General features: G+C 52.2%; 1 protein-coding gene and 1 pseudogene across 3 annotated transcripts in view; one reads left to right on the forward strand and one right to left on the reverse strand.

The window, feature by feature from the left end:
- The first annotated feature begins 1,211 nt into the window (after positions 1-1,211).
- Anp32a (acidic nuclear phosphoprotein 32 family member A) overlaps positions 1,212-17,344 on the forward strand; it is a 38,359-nt gene continuing 22,226 nt past the window's right edge. Inside the window, exon 1 of one of the 2 annotated variants that reach the window (XM_048424362.3) lies at positions 1,212-1,423. In XM_048424362.3, coding sequence (XP_048280319.1) covers positions 1,370-1,423 — 54 coding nt within the window. In that variant the 5' untranslated portion in view covers positions 1,212-1,369. Of the gene's footprint in view, positions 1,424-1,985; positions 2,122-17,344 lie in introns of those variants that run through there. The other variant, XM_048424361.3, reaches the window with a different exon arrangement.
- LOC125393735 (uncharacterized) lies at positions 1,727-4,699 on the reverse strand (annotated as a pseudogene). Its single transcript, XR_015737663.1, has 3 exons — positions 3,825-4,699; positions 3,012-3,448; positions 1,727-1,848 (listed from the first exon to the last, which is right to left on the reverse strand). The product of XR_015737663.1 is annotated as an uncharacterized LOC125393735 (transcript).

Raw genomic sequence — 17,344 nt, forward strand, 5'->3', positions numbered from 1 at the left:
TCGGCTTTCAAATTCATTATTTGATCTAAAAGAACTTACTGAACAAAATGCTCAGTTCTAATGTATCCAAAAATACAAAACTACCTTGGGCTGTTTGCGGAAGAGTGTAGACGAAGGGAAACGGACACTGCGATACAGTTGTGGGGATGAAGTTAAACATGGGTCCCTGTTGACAGTCATCCCCATCATATGTTCACAGCCACAGATACCCACGCAGTGCATGAGGTCCCAGGGTTGCCCATAAGAAGCGGTAACCCAGTGAGAATCAGGGCTTTTAAGGTCTCTTTAAAACGCAACGTGGTCAAACAAAAACAAAACCCAAAGCAACCGAAAGACCTGGATAAGTGCTCCAGTTAGCGACTCCTTGGCAACTCAGATCTAACCAAACGACTTTAGTGGACAATTAGATTGAAATGAGCAACACTCTGTCTCAACAAAACCTATAAAGCCCCCCGTAAATTATGCTCAGCTCTGAGAATCGGCAATTACTAGCACCTTCCTTTCGCATTTTTAAAATATTCTATACAGTTCTGCACCCGCGGCCTTCTCATTCATTAATTGCCCTACACAAGATCTCCAGTGGCTCTCGGGGAATCGCTTCTGTTAAGGCTGTCCTGGCAGGACATCAGAATGCCAAGTCTCTGGGTCGAGATCCCGCCCTCGCTCCTCGGTAGATGGGAACATCATGCGCTTAGATTAGCTTATTTAATTGCGGGAATGGGAGTAGACCCAGTCCGAAGGGATGCGCCGAGTGGGCAGCCCGGGGTGTGATCTGTCCTTCGTGCACCCTCAGAATGCGCGCCCTCTCTGGGCCTGCCCTGCGCCCGAGCGCCCCAGGCCTCGTCCGCCCGCCAAGTACCCAGAGGATGTCCCCGCGAGGACCCCGCCTCTCCCGCGTCCACGCACCTGCGGCCCCGCCCCCGGCCACGAACCTTCAGGTCCACGCACCTGCCCAGCCTTCCCTCCCGCCCCTCGCGCGCAGCCACCAAGCTGCAGCCGCGCTCCTGCTCGGCCGCCCGGGTATCTAAAGGGGTCCGTCTCCGGCACCACAGCCAAATGGCTGAGCCTCCCTGGCCCGCTGCGCAGGCCGCCCATTGGACCCTGCCCCCCGCCGCCACCACCACCATTGGCTAGTATCCGAAGCCTCGCCACTCGATTGGCTCGTGCTACCGCCGCTCCACGCCGGAGCTGCAGGTCCCGCCTCCACGGCGATCAGGTTAGTGTGCGCCGCGGGTGCTGGGGGCTCGAGCACCGAGCGGAGCTGGTTGAGCCTTCAAAGTCCTAAAACGCGCGGCCGTGGGTTCGGGGTTTATTGATTGAATTCCGCTGGCGCAGGATCCTCTGCAGAGAGAGACAGAGAGCGCGAGAGATGGATATGGACAAACGGATTCATTTAGAGCTGCGGAACAGGACGCCCTCTGATGTGAGCATTTGCCAAAAATATCTCTGTCGGTCCATTCTCCTACTTTGTGTTATGTGTGCGTGTGTGTTTGGGGGGAAGGCACTTTTTTATGGAGGGGTGCTCCGGGGAGGTGTAGGGTTTGGGGTCGAACTGCAAATGAATTGCAAGGTTGGATGGGGGGGGGATTGCAATGCTATCGGAGCATGTTCCGGCCACCGCCGCCGCTGCCCTTGGTGTGTGACTGACTACCTGTGCGTGTGCTCCCGCGTGTGCGGGTATGGGTTCGAGGGTGTGCGTGCGAGTGTGCACCCAACGGGGGGCCGGCGGGGCGCACGCGTTCGGGTCGGAGGGAACGCGGCGATCTCACCCTCGTCCGAGCTCTCAGCTCCCACGACTCGCGTCTGGATGGAAAAGATGATCGAGGGGAGGAGAAGATGGGCTGCCTCCTGGATTAAACAACAAAAAGGGGGTGTTATATTTTAGAAACGTACCCCCCTTTCCGCCCCCTCCCGCGCCTGCCCCCTCCCTTTGCCGTCTCTCTTTCGCTCGCTTGTTCTCTCGCACACAATAAGTTTTGGGATTCGCGAGTCCGGTTTAGTTTCTGATCAATGTGGCCCGAGGCCCCCGGGGAGAGCGCGTGGGGACCCGGCTGCTGCGGAGTTGGGAGATGGCTCGAGTTTAAAGCGCGTCTTCGTTTCTCTGCGGGGATGAGGCGAGAGGTGGGGAGCCATATTTGTAACTTTGTCGTGTTCGTGAACGCGCCCTTTCTCTCCCTCCCTCCCTTTCTCTGCCTGCCTTCCTTCTCCTTTCTCTCTCACTCTTTCCACCCCACCTTTGGGCCAGATGCTGTCTTTTCTCCCTTCTTCCTCGCGGAAGATGGGAGGGGGGTACCTTAGAAAGAGAGGGAGGGATTGTGGAGTGTGCAAATGCTCAGATAATCCTCACGCCTCCCCAACCACGAGCGATCACTAGTGTAAGTTGCCCGTAGTCTGCGTCCCGGTGAGCCCCCGACCCTCCGGTTCTCTCCCCAGATGCCAACCTTGGCACCCTGATGCCCCATCGGCACTAGCTACCCCACCTCCGGGTCCCTGCTTCTCCCGAGGTGGGCTCCATGGCAGCCATTCGGCGCCTGGCTAATAAATGAGCACGGGAAACTTTATCAGGACCCGAGGTGCCCAGAGCTGGTGCTGCTGTGGGGACCGGTCGGGTCTACATTCTTGCAGGCACGGCTGGCACGCAGCTCTGGGATGGGCAGTTCGTCTGGCCGTCGCCGTTATGGATTGGGCAGCGGCGGGAGTATGGCAGGAGGAAACTTACACCGGTGGGAACAAGCAGGCTGGGCGCGAGCCCACTGCTAGGGGAAGTGAGGGTGGGTGGGTGACTCGAACGCTACTGTTTATTTTTGTCTTCCTCTCGCTTTCACACACTCGTGTTGTCTGCGAGTTGGCCCATCCGAGAGACCCTAGGGTCTGGGGTGGAAATCCTGGCCGGCTTCCCCTCAAGGCCCGGTCGTGGGGAGAAGGAGCTCACGGGCGGGAAGATCCCAGGTTCAGCCTGGGCGTCTGGGGAGTCGGGCGAGTTGGGGGCTCGCGCAGCACGTAGCACTGACCTGTCGTCCCCCATCCACTTGGCCCCTCGAATCCTGACAAAGGCAGGCCTCGCTTCCTCTTTTCTCCTAGTTCCTCCCTCTAAACCTGAGTAAGACTTTTGAAAACAAGCTCTTTTCTGCCGTCCGCCCATCCTCACGCAGCTGTGCACTGGAGACGTGCTACAGCCTTATGGCGCGCAGGGCGGGGAGGAGGGGGGCGCCGCTAGCAGCAGGACTTGCCGCCGCGGGGCTGCCGGGCTTGGCCGGTGGCGTCCTGACCCAGTCCCTGTGCCCGATACCGAGAGTGGAGGGGGCTGGGTGTGGTGCTGGGGGCCGGACGCGGGCTTCCCGCGTACTTTCCGGAAGACCCCTGTACATAGTTGGGGGGCTTCGGGGTCGCGGCGAGTAGGTGCGCATAAGCGCTGGGCCGGACCGAGCAGTCCACAGTACTAGCCAACCTGGAGTGAAACAGAAAGCGGGTCGAACCGGCTCTTTAAACTTCCCGAGTGTGTGCGCTGGGGGAGGGGCGGGCGCTCTGGGCTGGGCGCGATTTCTCACGCTTCGCCCCCTCGTCGCGAGTCCGCGGCCCACTCGCCGGCCCCGGGGCTCCTAGCGGGGTGGGGCGCGCGGGTGGCGGGGGAGGGGGCACTTGCTGCGCATGGGGGAGGGGAGGGCAGAAAGCTCTCGAAAGAGGGACAAAAGGGGTGGGGGAGGAGGAACTGGCTTTTTTGTTGTTGTTTTTCTGGTTTTTTGCTTTTTCAAATAAACGTTTTTGGAAAACAGATCGTTCTTGGGAGCCTCCCTCCCCAGAGTCCCCCCACCCTACGCACCCACCTTCTGCAACCTCTCTCTCTCCCAAGTCGCATCTCGGGGACTGGTGGCCGCGACGCCGCCGAACTAGGACGAGCAGCCATGTTTCCCGGGGCGCCGGCGGCCCGCCCCTCCCCCACGGAGGCCGCGGACCCGGCTCGGCGGGGACTCTGGTGCCCACTGGAGGGGACCCGGGCGCGCACAGGCGCAGCAGAAGCCCGTCGGCGCGGGCCTGGGGATCCGGTCTGGAGAAGGCGCGGCAGACCGGGGGCCTTCGACCCTCTCGGACCTGCGGGCCTCTGTCTGTCCTCGCCGTTTGCACTGCTATGCCGACTGGGGACCCAGCCCCAGGGTGCCTGCCATTCTCGGGGTGCAGGGGCAGCGGTCCCCGGCGCTGTGCCGGTGGCTCGCTTGTCGGGCGCCGAGCTGCCATTTTGTCACCGTGGCTGTTGTCGCTGGGGGGGGGGGAGGGTGGTGAGAGGCTTGCGCCATCGTCCCGACGGCTGCCCTCCAGCGAGGTGGCTTCTGGGGGAGCTGGCCCCAGGGACACCCCCACCCTACTTTTGCATTCGGTCTTATGGGAGCTCCGACCCCACGCCCGGGATCTGAAGATCCCAAAGCTATCGCAGCCCTGAGAAGGTGACGGTCTCCTTAGCTAGCGCCCCCGCCCTCCCGCCTCGACTCCCTGCCTCCCCTCCCACCCCCCAGCTCGGTTTTCATCCGTGGCTCCCGCTGCGATCGCGAGCTGCACGTAGTGAAAGGTGGCCTTGAAGACGGAGCGGTCGCCCTGGTGTTTGAGCCTTCGGCGGAAATGATAGGGTGGTGATTGGGGGGTGAGGGTGAAACTGGAGGGCGGGAGGGGCTCTGGCTCGTCAGTCTGGTGTCCATAACCGAAGTTGAGGGCGTCGGCCTCCTACCCGGGAGGAACTAGTTGTCGGGATGCGCTGGGGAAACGCCCTCCGGGGCTGGGCTCTAGAAAGGTTGGTCGAGTTTCAGGTGGGTGTCGCAGCACCCTGCAGGCTGGGGGAGCACTCGCTATTTATTCTTGGCCCTCTCCCACCAGCCTTTTTGTTTTGGCGGGGAAGGCAGCTAACTACATAGTAGCCATTACCCTAAACCGAAAGAGAAATATGACTTTCCTTTAAAAAAAAAAAAGTAAACTGTCTTTTTGTGTTGACTTAAGACTCAGGCAATTTGTTCCCAATGTTGGTCCGGATATGGGACTCAAGCGTGTGGTAGGCACCTCCCTGACTGTAGGCTGGTGTCTGCATGCAGAGACTAACTTCCATGGAAATGTCCGGCATAGGCTGCCATCCGAGCCAGCGTCTACTTTGACCTCTGGAATGCATTTCATGCTTTTTTTTTTTCCCCAGGCTGACTTACTGCCTAATTGGGTTCAAGTGGCCCGGTATTTGCTCCAATTTATGCAAGCCAAGCAGGGATTCAGGGGCAGAGAACTGAGTGAGACCTTGATGTGGTGGTGATCAGTTGAGCCTTGTGACTGGCAGCCGCTGCTGCTTGTTTTGAATCTGAAGCCACGGTGAGGCTGGCTTCTAAAACCACACAGACCTGGCTTCGAATTCACCACTTACACGGAGGTTGGGTACTAACCTGTGGTCTGGGACAGGTTACCTCAGTTTACCTCCAAAGCTTTGCACATATATCCTGTAGGACGGAGACAGTGCTGCTTTTTCATATAGTCTCTGATGCTGGCGAGTGGCGAGGGGTAACTGATGGCGTCCTGGAGCTTTAAAATAACTAACAACTCCAACCATAATAGCGGATGCTTACATAGCCTCTTACTGTGTCTGGCATGTTGCTAAGTGGATTACACACATCTGTTAATTTATCCTCACAAGGGCAAGATGTTAGGTACTGTCGTTATTCCTATAGTAAATGTAAGGAAGTTGAGGCAGAGCTCCAGGTCACGGACAGTGCAGAACCCAGATTCTAACTCGTTGGTTGTATTCAGCTTCTGTACTGCGTTGAAGCACCATTACTAGTTGTATGTAAAGCACCATAGGGAAGGGCTTTTTCTTCTCCAGCCTTGGAGTTATGCCATCTTATTAGCAAGAGGGTGGCTTGGGGTTTGTTGGACACTGAAACAAAGTATGACTTCCTGTTAGCTTTAGGTGGGACAGACGCAGGCAGGGTGGGTGAGTAGGCATTTTAAGGGGAAGCCTTACCTTGGTTTTGCATATAAATAAACATACATCGTTTAAGGGCTAGATGAAGCTGGCCTCTTAGATGTCAGGGCACACTTTGGGGGTAATGAGAAAACAAGCAGGAGCCGTTCTTAGCTAGTGGTTATTTGGGGTCTTAGGTATAATGCATTTCCTATTTTTATTAGTCTTTTCTACAGAAAGAACAAAACTTCTGGGCAGAATAGGCAGGTCTTTAGTGTTGGGGTGTAGTGTGCTGATAATACTGCCTAGAACTTGGCACCTAACCCTGCCTGCAGTTCCTTAGGGATGGGCAAAGCAGAAGAGACAAGCTCCCTGCTGTGAGGATGGATCACCTTGGGCTCAAAGTCAACCTCCGAGGCTATCTATGTGAACAGGAGAAAACGGAGGTTTGTGTAGTTCTGCCCAAACATGACCTATATTACCAGATCACCAGGAAGCCAGTGAAATGCAGATTCCTGGGCTCCTCCCCCTGGGTATAAGTTTACTACCAGACCACTGAACTGCAGCTAAGTGGCTTGTCTTTATGCCACGTGAGTTGCAAACAATTTGTGTGTATGAACACTGAGGGGTTTGATTTGGGACACTAGTCTTTGAGTCCTCGTCTCCACAGATTGCTCTTGTTACTTTAACAGACCTGTATCACCAGGGAAAAAATGTACCCGTTATGTTTTGAACTTGATCAATAAAAGAATTACAGGGATATCTGTGTCCTTTTGTGATAAAAGCATCTGTGTTGTATTCTCAATTTTCTTTCTTGGTGAAGTTTACTACCAGGAAAGTGGACTGTGAAGTTCCCAACATCCGTCCCCTCCCTTGACTAGGGACAGCCTCTCAAGGTGACTTACTTGGGACTTCTACAGATAGCCACCCTTCTTCCTACTTAGAGTATGGGAAAGGCCCCTGACTCAGTGCTGACTCGCCACACTGCAGAGCTGGGAGGTGTTTACATCAACTGCACAGCACCCCTTTTCCCTCTTAGGAGCCCAGAGCTCTCATGTGCGTCTGTGATGGGGGTCTGATGGAATGAACTTGGTCCAGCACTCCAGCCTGAATTCTGACTTAGACATTCACTTTGGGACTGTATCTCCTAGGACCTACTCACCGCCGCTGCCCAGCACTTGCTTCCTATAGACAGGCCGAGCGCCACGAACTTGACATGAGCCTTATATTACACTGGAGTGTAGTTATACAAGGAGTCTGAACAGCCAGTGTGTTTGGGTGAGAGAAAGGGCTTCTGACATTCGGAACATCTCATGTAATAAAATTGGTTGAAGCTACATGAGCAAAGGGCAGCATGGCCTTCAGCTACCTTCCCAGACACGGAAGCAGCCTCCTTGTATGGAGCCAATCAGATGATAGTAGTCTCTTCATTCTGTGCGTCAAGTTCTGTCCTCTGTCATACCCCACAGCATGGTGGGGGAGGGGGAAGTGCTGGGGGGGTTCAAACTGATTTTGTTTTAGCTCCATGCTCCCCTCCCCCCACATACTACCATTTTCTTTACCAAATTGGCTCCAGGCAGCGGGCTTAAAAGATAACTCTACTCTAGTGTTACTTACCCTGGTGTGGATTATAGTCCCTGCCCCTCTCCCAGAGGGATTTGCATTTTGAGAGTCTGGTTTAGTGAGGAGATTATTGAAAACCCTTAGACTCGAATGCTCTGCTCAGCTTTGTCATTAACTTGAGTTGGACAAGTTGTTCAACTTCTGTCATCTCACCGTCTAAAATGAAGGGGTGTTGTTTAGGGCTGGAGGTGTGTAACTCACTAGAGTGCTTGGCTAGAACAGACAAAACTCTAGGTTCTGTTTTCTGGATAAACCTGATGTCATTCCAGCACTTCAGGGCTGGAGTCTGGAAAATCAGAACTTAAAGGCCATCCTTAACTATGTACTGAGTTCAAGGTTAGCCTGTGCTACATAATATATAGAACCCTGTCCAAATAAATAACACGAGGAGGCTAAATTAGCTCAGTGATATTCAGACTTTTTGAACCCACGAGTAACATGATTCATACTTTTGCCAAGCACTTATGTATGTATATACATACGTATTTTTAAAACACAAACACTTTTGATTCATTGAAAAGAAAATATGCTAGCTTAAAATTAAAAGTTGCATATTAAAATTCCTTTAACTGTTTTGTGGTTTGGTTTGGGACTAGAGCTGCCTGTCAGAGCCGTGTGTTTTTTTCTGCAGTGAGGCAACTGTGCTTTTCTCAATTTCACAGCAGCCCACTGCTGAGTCCCCTAGTCCCCTGCTGCTCAGGTTACTCTTGTCTACCCCCACAGACAACCTCGTGGTAAAAGTAGTCATTAGCTTAAGTGCCCACCCTGCCTGCCAGGGTTCCTGGCTACGCTGGTGCTCTTTGCCACCGCGTCGCTAGACCTTCTTTATGCTGTGCGCTGTGAAGGACACCCACACTTGCTTCCACTGAGTCAGAAAGTTTCAGAGAAGGGTACTGGTGTGTGCCTGTCTCTGTCACTTCCAGTGCTTGGGCAAGTCCCTTCCCTCCCCTTAGTGTCTAGCAGTCTCGAAAATGAGGCTGTCATAGTACCTACTAACAGTCTCGAGCATCATAAACATTGTTGTTGCTTTGCTAGAATGTGGTAACTGGCAGTCACTTTTCAAAAAGAAAGAAAGGAAAAATGAGGCTAGGAAGAAGGGCTCTGTGCTAACGCACTTGCCACATTGCCTTGACCTGAGTTCAAATCCTTGTAACCCACATAAAAGCTGGGAGTGTGGAGTTGTGGAATGAGCATCCGTAATCCGGGGCTCCCGAGACCTGGAAGCTTGCTCTATGCAACAGAAAAACAACAGACCCTGGCTCAAACCAGGTGGAATTCAAGGACCAGCACCTGTCGTTGTCCCCTGAGTACACACACACACACACACACACACACAGAGAGAGAGAGAGAGAGAGAGAGAGAGAGAGAGAGAGAGAGAGAGAAGACTGACTTACATTAAAGCAAGTAGTATGCGTTTGTGTAAGAAAAATGGATAGAATCTGGAGGTGCCAACTTGCCAGAAGGAGCAGTTCTGCAGCCACTGAAGACCTTAGGACCCACTGTAGGTTCAGAAGCAGCTGCAGCATTGCAGAGCCTCAGCCCTGCACTGCCTTCCCACCATCGTGTCTATAGAGGGTGATGTGTATCTTCAGCCCTGTGTGTGTGTGTGTGTGTGTGTGTGTGTGTGGTACTCCAGGAAATCAAAGGACAACTGGGGGTGTTGCTTCTATCCTCCGACCACGTGGGTCCTGGGAAGTAACCTGTCCGTCAGGGTTGGTAGCAGTCACCTTTATTTTGCCGCTGAGTCATCTCTCCATCTCTCCCGGCTGCTCTCTCTAGATTCTTTTCTAGTTGAGGATGCTTCTGTGGTTGGTCTTAGAGCTGAGCCTAGACAACGCTAGCAATCCGGAGGCTGAGACAGGAGGATCACAAAGTCAGCCTGGCTACACAGTCGAACTTGACTCAAACAAAACAAAAAGGCAAAGCCCTTACTGAGCTGCGTCCCTCCGCAGCTGCTGTCCTCTGTCTCCTAGATGACTGTAACTGCCTTTACCATCCCTGTCTCCTCTCTAAGTAGCTGCTTCCGGGTATAGCTCTGGGGATCTGTCAACACTCATTCCTTTTCTCCCATGACTCTTGCAGTGTTTGTGGAGTCCTAGGCGTTTGTGAGATTTATCATTATTTCTTTCTGGACATATGCCCTATATGGTTTTGGCTACTTCTCAAGTTCCTAACATGTTTAACTCAGTTGAATGTGGGACCTGGGCCCCCCTTTGTCCTGTGCTCCTTCCCTAAGACATCTTCTCACAGATACCTGCAGATACTGAGTGCCTGGGCTGTGATGTTTACCGCTCAGCCACAGGCCACCTGGGTGTCCCAGCAGCACCCTGCACTCAAGTCCAAAGGGAACCTCTGTACCCTGTTTGCCCACCCCTTCTATCCACCCACCACATGTCCTATTTACAACTGTCTTCTTATCCTATCCCAGTTGCCCCCCCACCCCCCACAGTTCTGGTCTTTTTGAAGCTAGGCTTCCAACTTTAGCCAAACCAATCTTATCAAAGCACAGATGATGTGGTTGTTTTTTTCTTGTTTGTTTGTTTTAGGGGTTTTTGTTTTAGTTTTGCCGTCTGGTGTGTAAAATTCACCATTCGGATAAACTCTAAAAGTCTTCAAAAGTTCAGCAAGGTCCACGTGGCTCAGCCCTGCTGGCCTTTTAGCTGCTCTTTGCTCTCCCTTGGGCCTCATAGCACCTTTCCCCCTCCATCCGAATCCAAACCACTCCCTTCAGAGTTGCTGATTCTCTCCTCCCCTTCCTTCCGGGGAGGGTCTAGGTTGGATGCTTTTGTTGTAAAACTTTCATAGAATTTTCCCTTGTAATTGCACATTCCTAGCCCCGTTAATTAGCATCTCTTTCCCTTGGGGAAAAACCAGTGTGCTGTGTGCTTTAAGGGACCTGGGTTTCCTTCACCCTGGGGTATCCCCAGAGCTCAGCAGTGTATCCACACGTGGCAAGCAAGCATTCTCCTAGTGCTGGAGTGAGGGCCCTACGCTACGCTACTTACGTGGACTGGTTTCTTCTTGACACCAGCTGTCTGGCAGACGGGAGCTAGCAGCCTGGATGATTGTGGGAGTTTATGATGGAGGTGCCTCAGGGTGGGCGATCTCTCAGCCCAGCTTGGGGCTTCCAGTTTTTTCCAGTTTTGTTGTTGTTTTTGTTTTTGCAATTTCTTTTAGGAGTTAAAAAGTTAGAATTCAAATGCTAGAATCCCTGCCTTCCTTTTGTTTTGTTGTTTCTGCTCCTCACCATCTGAGGCTGTTTGGTGGTTATCTCACTTTGTACTGAAACTTCCAGATTCCAGTCAACAAAGGACAGATTTGAAGATTTGGGAAGCAACCTGGGTTGGGTTTTTTGTTTGTTTGCTTGTTTGTTTGTTTGTTTGTTTGCCAGTTCTTGTCACGTGGCCCTGGCTAGTCTCATTTTCTATTTAACCCAAGCCAACCTTGAACTTGAGGCTGCCTCAGCTTCCCAAATAATGAGATTATAGATAGATGTTACCACACCTAGTCATTGTTTTTATTTTTAATTTTTTGAGATAGGCTGTCACTGTGGTGGCCCAAAATAGCCCTCAATGTGTGGTTCTTCTGCCTCAGCTTTGGAAATGCTAGGATTACAGATGTACACCACCATGCACACCCCCGTTCCTCCCCCTTTTCTGAGACCTTGCTATATTGCCATGGCAGGCCTTGAGTTCAGAGACTCATCATGCTCCTGCCTCAGCCTGCACCCAACTACTTTCTGTCTTTTAATTATGGATTACTTACTTAGAAGCATGCACTAAATACCTTAGGGAACAGAAATAAAGAAGACACTTAAAAAACATTGAAAGTAGTAATATTTCTTCCCTGAACCAAGTGGGTTATCCTGGACAGTTAAGAATCAGCATCAAAATATTCTTCCTTCCTTCCTTCCTTTTTTAAAGTCATTTTATGTGCATTGATGTAATGGTATCAGATTCCCTGGAACTGGAGTTAACAGACAGTTGTGAGTTGCCATGTCGGTGATAGGAATTGAACCTCGGTCTTCTGGAACCTCTTAACCACTGAGCCATCTCTCCAGCTCCCCCCCCCCTTTCCCTAAGACAGGGCCTCACTATGTAGTCCTGGCTGACCTGGAACTCTCAGAGGTTTGCCTTCCTTTGCCATCCCAGTGCTGTGATTAAAAGTTTGTGCCACCACACCTGGCTTGCTTCCTTTATTTTTAACTTGGTTTTAAAAGTCCATGCTATAAAAGAAGTGCCCATATTATGCCAAACACTGTTTATGTGATGATCTTCCCAGCCCTGGCATGGGGGGTACGGTGGGGGACAGTCACAGTCCCACTAGTAAGCCAGCCTGCCTAAGGTACCAACCAAGCTCACCAAGCTGTGTGGCAGCTTGATCCATCAGTCTGTGTGTGCAGATGCACTCTGCTGCCCCTGAAGGTCCCAAAGAGATGTACCCTGGGTTTTCCCCGCACATAGCCTGAGAAGCCAGGAGTGGGCATGGTGAGAGGATCTCATTCCCATGGACCAGAGACTTGAGGCCGGTGGGTACCTAGGTGATGTCCTCTTGCTTTTCTTTGTCTGAGAACATCACCAGGGATGGATCTACAGCAGGCTGGTAGATCGGCAATGGAAGGGAAGAATGAGGCTCAGATGGCTGGTGTGTGTGTGTGTGTGTGTGTGTGTGTGTGTGTGTGTGTGTGTGTGTGTGTGCGTGTGTGTGTGCATGCGTCCTGACTCTGCAGCCAGCCACAGGGACAGGGCCCAGACCTGGATTTCTCTATTCAGCTGCCTCCCTGCAAAAGTCATGATTGTGGAGGGGAGAGGACTGGCAGGGTGGAGGCAAGAGTCTGTTCTAGTAAATTTAGAGGGATCAGACAGACATCTGGAGGAAGGACTCTCTGTAACCAGCTCGCCTTGACCTTGCAGGAGGTCAACATGGTGTGGCTCTGAAGAAAAGAGGACCCCACAGTCATGTTCCCTGTCCATCAGCCGTGCCCAAAGCACTGGCATCCAGAATAAGGCTGGCTTCTCCTAAGTCATTTGCACAGAAAGCTTATTGAATTGCATTCTGTCTCTATGTCCTGGGTGGCTGGGGTGGGGCAGAGGTGTGGGAGGACTCAGTTGCAGGGGGTGCTGATGCCTGTGTCTTGCGGTGGAGCTTGAGTGATAGACAGGAGGAAAGAATATGGTTAGTGACTCAGATTGCAGCCTCATCTGGGTATCAGAACTACCAGGGGAGTATCTGAGGAACTTTCCAGGCTCTACCCCAACTGCTGAATCTGTCTCTGGGTGGTACTCGAGTCCATGTATTTTTAGAAAGCTCGAGGAGGTGAGGGGTACTTGAAGGCCGTTGGGTGTGGCCACATTGAAGCAGGGTGCAGAACTTTTCAGCAGATGGGAAGATGCATGTTTAATGGAAGTCAAAGAGGAAAAGAGAACTAAAGCATGATCCAGGCTTTAATGTGCTGAGATGCAAGGACCCATTCCTTAGCCTGTGTCTCCCTCCCCCACCATGCATTCATGCCAAATTTAAACATGCCCACATTCTGCCTATCATTCTTATGGGGTTTATATACTTGTGTCCCACAAGACTGATGTTACTAGAGTATGACCCAGGGTGGACCTGGGGCCTGGGCTATCGGTGAAATGCCTGCCATGCAAGCATAAGGGTTCAGATCCTCAGCACCCATAAAAAAGCTGGGCATAGTAGTACCTATCTATGATACTAGTGCTAGGTAGGGGGTTGGTGGAAACAAGAGAATCCCTGAACTCACTGGCTGGCCAACCTAGCCCAGTCATTGAGAGAGAGAGCTCCAGATTCAGTGAGAGACCCTGCTTCAGACTGCAGTCAGGAAGAAAGACCTCAGACATCAGATGTTGAACCACATGAACGTGCACGCAGCACTGGGGGTCATTCCTTAGTCCCAGAAGAATGAATGGGCCAGTAAGCCTCCAGCAGGAAGGCTGGGCCACTGGGGTGCAAGTAATCAGATGCAGGAGGCAGTGTGTCTTCAGGATGTCGGCAGGTCCCTTCTGCGCCTCAGTTACCAGTGCCATGAAGTGGCGAATGACACCCATGCCCTTTTCCTAGGGTCTGCGTCCAGGAGGAATGATGATGGTTTGCACCAGGTGGATGAGGTAGAGCCTGAGGGCTAGATTCTCCCTGAGGGGCCAAGGCACTGTTCAGGGAACCAGCCACGCTGAAGAGAGCTGTGCTGATTGTCTGCTGTGTGGTAGGGGGAAGTCCTCCTACTCCGAAGGGACCTCACACTTAGCCCAAAAGCAGATGGGAGACCTGAGAAAAGGGAAGAGCCTCAGGCTTATGTTGAGGTGGAACTGCACGGACACAGGGACACAGGCAGCTTCGGGCATGCTCTGCTCTGTCTAGGACTCTAGGGGATGAGTCTCTGCCTGGCTGGCCTTTTCTACAGCGGCTGTCCCAGGGTGCCAACCCTTCTGCTTTCCCAGAGTTGTGGGCTTCTCGTCCTTTGTCTTTCATGCAGCTCCCCAGAGGCCCCTTTCCCCAGGAGGTCCTCCTGTACCCACCCACTGGAGAGAGGGAGCTCTCTGCTGCTGCCGAGGTGGCATCCGGGATGAAGGCCTGTCTCCCCAGCAGACTCCCGTGGTACCTTATGGGAGCATGCCGTTCATCTGGTCAGTGCTTCGTTGTGCATTTGCCAAGGGAGCATAGTGAGGGTGCGCGGGGTCCAGTGTGATTTCCCCCGCAGCTGAAACAAGGAGGTTTGCTGGTGGCAGAGGTGCTTCTCAGCCTCCTGCCCAGCTGCCTGAGGGAAGGGGCCCCATCCGCATGCAGGACTAGGAACTGGCCTTCCTCTACTGCGGGTCTTCCCTTGCCATGAGGATTGGGCATTGCCTAGGATAAGGGGCTGTCAGTGTGCCGGCTTTCCCAGCTGGCTCTGGGAGGCTGGGGAAGCTTCTGCAGCGGCTGGCCTACAGCCATGGCAAACAGCTCCACTCTGAACAACATCTAGTTTGTAGCTCTGTTGCAGACATGTCTTGAGTGAATGCCGGTGTATCTGTTCTTCAGGGTGCATCCATGAGTCTGAGGCGGTTTCTAGAGCAACACTCTGGGTTGCTGTTTGGGATGGGGTGACAGGACCCCGATTGGAATGCAGGCTGTTTTTGTTGGTTTTTTTTTTTTTTTTAGTTTTTTTTTTTTAAAAAAAGATCTGTTGATTATATATTCATTGTTCTGCCTGCATGCCAGAAGAGGGCACCAGATCTCATTATAGATGGTTGTGAGCTACTATGTGGTTGCTGGGAATTGAACTCAGAACCTCTGGAAGAAAAGCCAGTGTTCTTAACCTCTAAGCCATCTCTCCAGCTCTGCAGGCTGTCCTCTTAAGCCACAAGGATACTGGGTTCAGGGCATATGTTTGTTTCCTGGGAGTATCCAGAAACGTTCTCTCTTCTCCAGTGGCCACTTTTAGGAGTGGCACAGGACAAGTTCCCATGTGTTTCAGAGCTTGACCCTTAGACCCTGGCCAGGTTAGATCTTGGGCGGGGCGGGAGGCGAGGCTCTGCACCAGCTCACAGACCTGTATTTCCTAACTGCATTAGTGCCATGAGGTTGTGGGCATGGATGTCCCAGTGGCGAGCAGCTCCTGGCCGACTGGTATGTGATGTCATTGACCAGTTTTATGCAGCTTGCCTGGCATTTCCCATATGGCAAACAGTAGTGCAGGTCTGGGAACAGTATAATAATCTCTGCTGGTTTTGTAGCTTAAAACCCAGCTGGTCAGAAATGCCTTTACTCTCATCTCCCAAAGGACGCCTGTGACCCCAGGAGAATAAGATGTCAGGACCTGTAATACAGAGAGTGGGGGGGGGGGCAAGAGTAAGGCCTGAATGGATCACAGAGTGAGTTCCATTAGTGATACTTAGGTTAATTAAAAGATAAAAAGAGCCCAGATGTAGCTCAATGGCAGTTCTTGCCTCGCATGCACAGAACCCTGGGATCGATTCATAGTACTACATAAGACCAGGTTTGGTGGTGTGTGCCTGTAGTTCCAGAACTTGGGAGGCTGAGGTAGGAGTATCAGGAGTTCAAGGAGGCAGAGGGAGGAAAGGAGGTAGGACAGATGCACACAATTGGGGTGATCTAAATGAACTGATAGAAAAGTGGGGAATGATATTGACATCCCAGCTGGACAGTATTCGTTTGTTTGTTTGTTTGTTGAGATACGATTTCTCTGTGGCTTTGGAGCCTATCTTGGAAGTAGCTCTTGTAGACCAGGCTGGCCTCAAACTCACAGAGATTCGCCTGCCTCTGCTTCCCGAGTGCTGGGATTAAAAGTGTGCACCACCACCGCCTGGCAAGCAGGCCAGTATTCTGTTCATACCAGCCCTAGGCAGGACCTTGCCATCCCAGAATGTCTTGCTATCCTTTTAGGGCTTATACCTTGAATGCTCTGAACTTTGAAATGACTTTGTTAATTAGCCTTGTCAGCTGTGGCTGGGTGTGTTGCAGGGAGTGGACTGCGACCACATCTGTATCTGGCAGCCTTCCTTCCAGGCAAGACTAACTGCTTTTAAGGTAGTCTTTCTCTGTCTGGATGGAAATTTCACCCGTTTTGGTAACCACTAGCCTAGCCTGGACTGCCTGCCCGCCCACCCGCCTGCCTTCCTTCCTTCCTTCCTTCCTTCCTTCCTTCCTTCCTTCCTTCCTTCCTTTCTTCCTTCCTTCCTTCCTTCCTTCCTTTTTTGAGACCAGGTTTCTCAGTGTAGCCTTGGCTGTCCTGTAGACTAGCCTGATCTTGAACTCACCAGACTCGCATCTACCCTGGGTTACAGTGGATCTGGAGGACACCATCCCTGCTGTCTGGATTCTGTCTACACCTGTCCTGCCTTTACACCCATGGGTGGAGGCCCAGGAGTCAACTGGGTAGTACTCTCTACTGCCGTTAGTACACATGTTGATGCAGGTTCCTGATGCCCCTTGGACAGGTGTCCGTGGGGAGAGAACTTGACCAGCTTAGCCCAAGGGACAGGATGAATCACCCTGGACCACTGGACTTTATTCAGAGAGCTTGAAAGGGGCTTCTGGCTCCAGCAGGGCTTCTTGGTGTTAGTGGTGTTCCGTAATATTATGCTGCTGTCCTGTTTTGAGCTGTTAAGAGGAAGCCACTTGGTACCACAGTGAGGGAAAGCAATGTAAGTCTTTTAAATTGTTATTTTCTTTGCTCGTTGCTGTTCTATGCCTGTGTGCCAGGTGCCTTATTTAAACTTCAGAAGTGCTACAAAGTAGTTAATGTTGTTCCCATGTAACAGATGAGGGGAAGTGGTTGAAAAGCTTGCAGAAAGTACTTGATCAAGGCCAAGGCTACCAAGGAGCTGTCCTGGGTGCACAGCCCGGCTAACGTCGGAGCTGTGCATGCAACCTAGAACCTTAACTTTAACCTGCGCCTTCCAGTCACTCAGGCACTAACCTGCAAGTCCTCTGACCTATTTGCCCTCCCCCTCCCACCCCCACTGTCCTCCCCTCTCGTCTCACTGAGAGCTTGAGTTCTGGAGCTCTCAGCCCTCCTCCCAGCCTCCTGAGTGCCAAGACTGCAGGCATGCCTCAGGCTGTGCCAGGGTCTTAGGGAAGGTCCTTTCCCTTTGTGGCCCTGACATACTTTATACAGTTAGTTTATGCCCACAATTGAGATACATACCCAGAGATTTTTCCTAGGGCCTGGAAAGTAGGAAGAGATACATCACTTTCCAATAAAAGTAGGTTAAAATGTAATTAGGGGCCCAGGGCCTGCCTCTGCCAACAGGAGCAGGGACTGGCATCCTCTTCAGC

Source organism: Myodes glareolus, chromosome 4 (genome assembly GCF_982192425.1).
Source record: "Myodes glareolus chromosome 4, mMyoGla1.1, whole genome shotgun sequence".
Lineage (NCBI taxonomy): Eukaryota > Metazoa > Chordata > Mammalia > Rodentia > Cricetidae > Myodes > Myodes glareolus.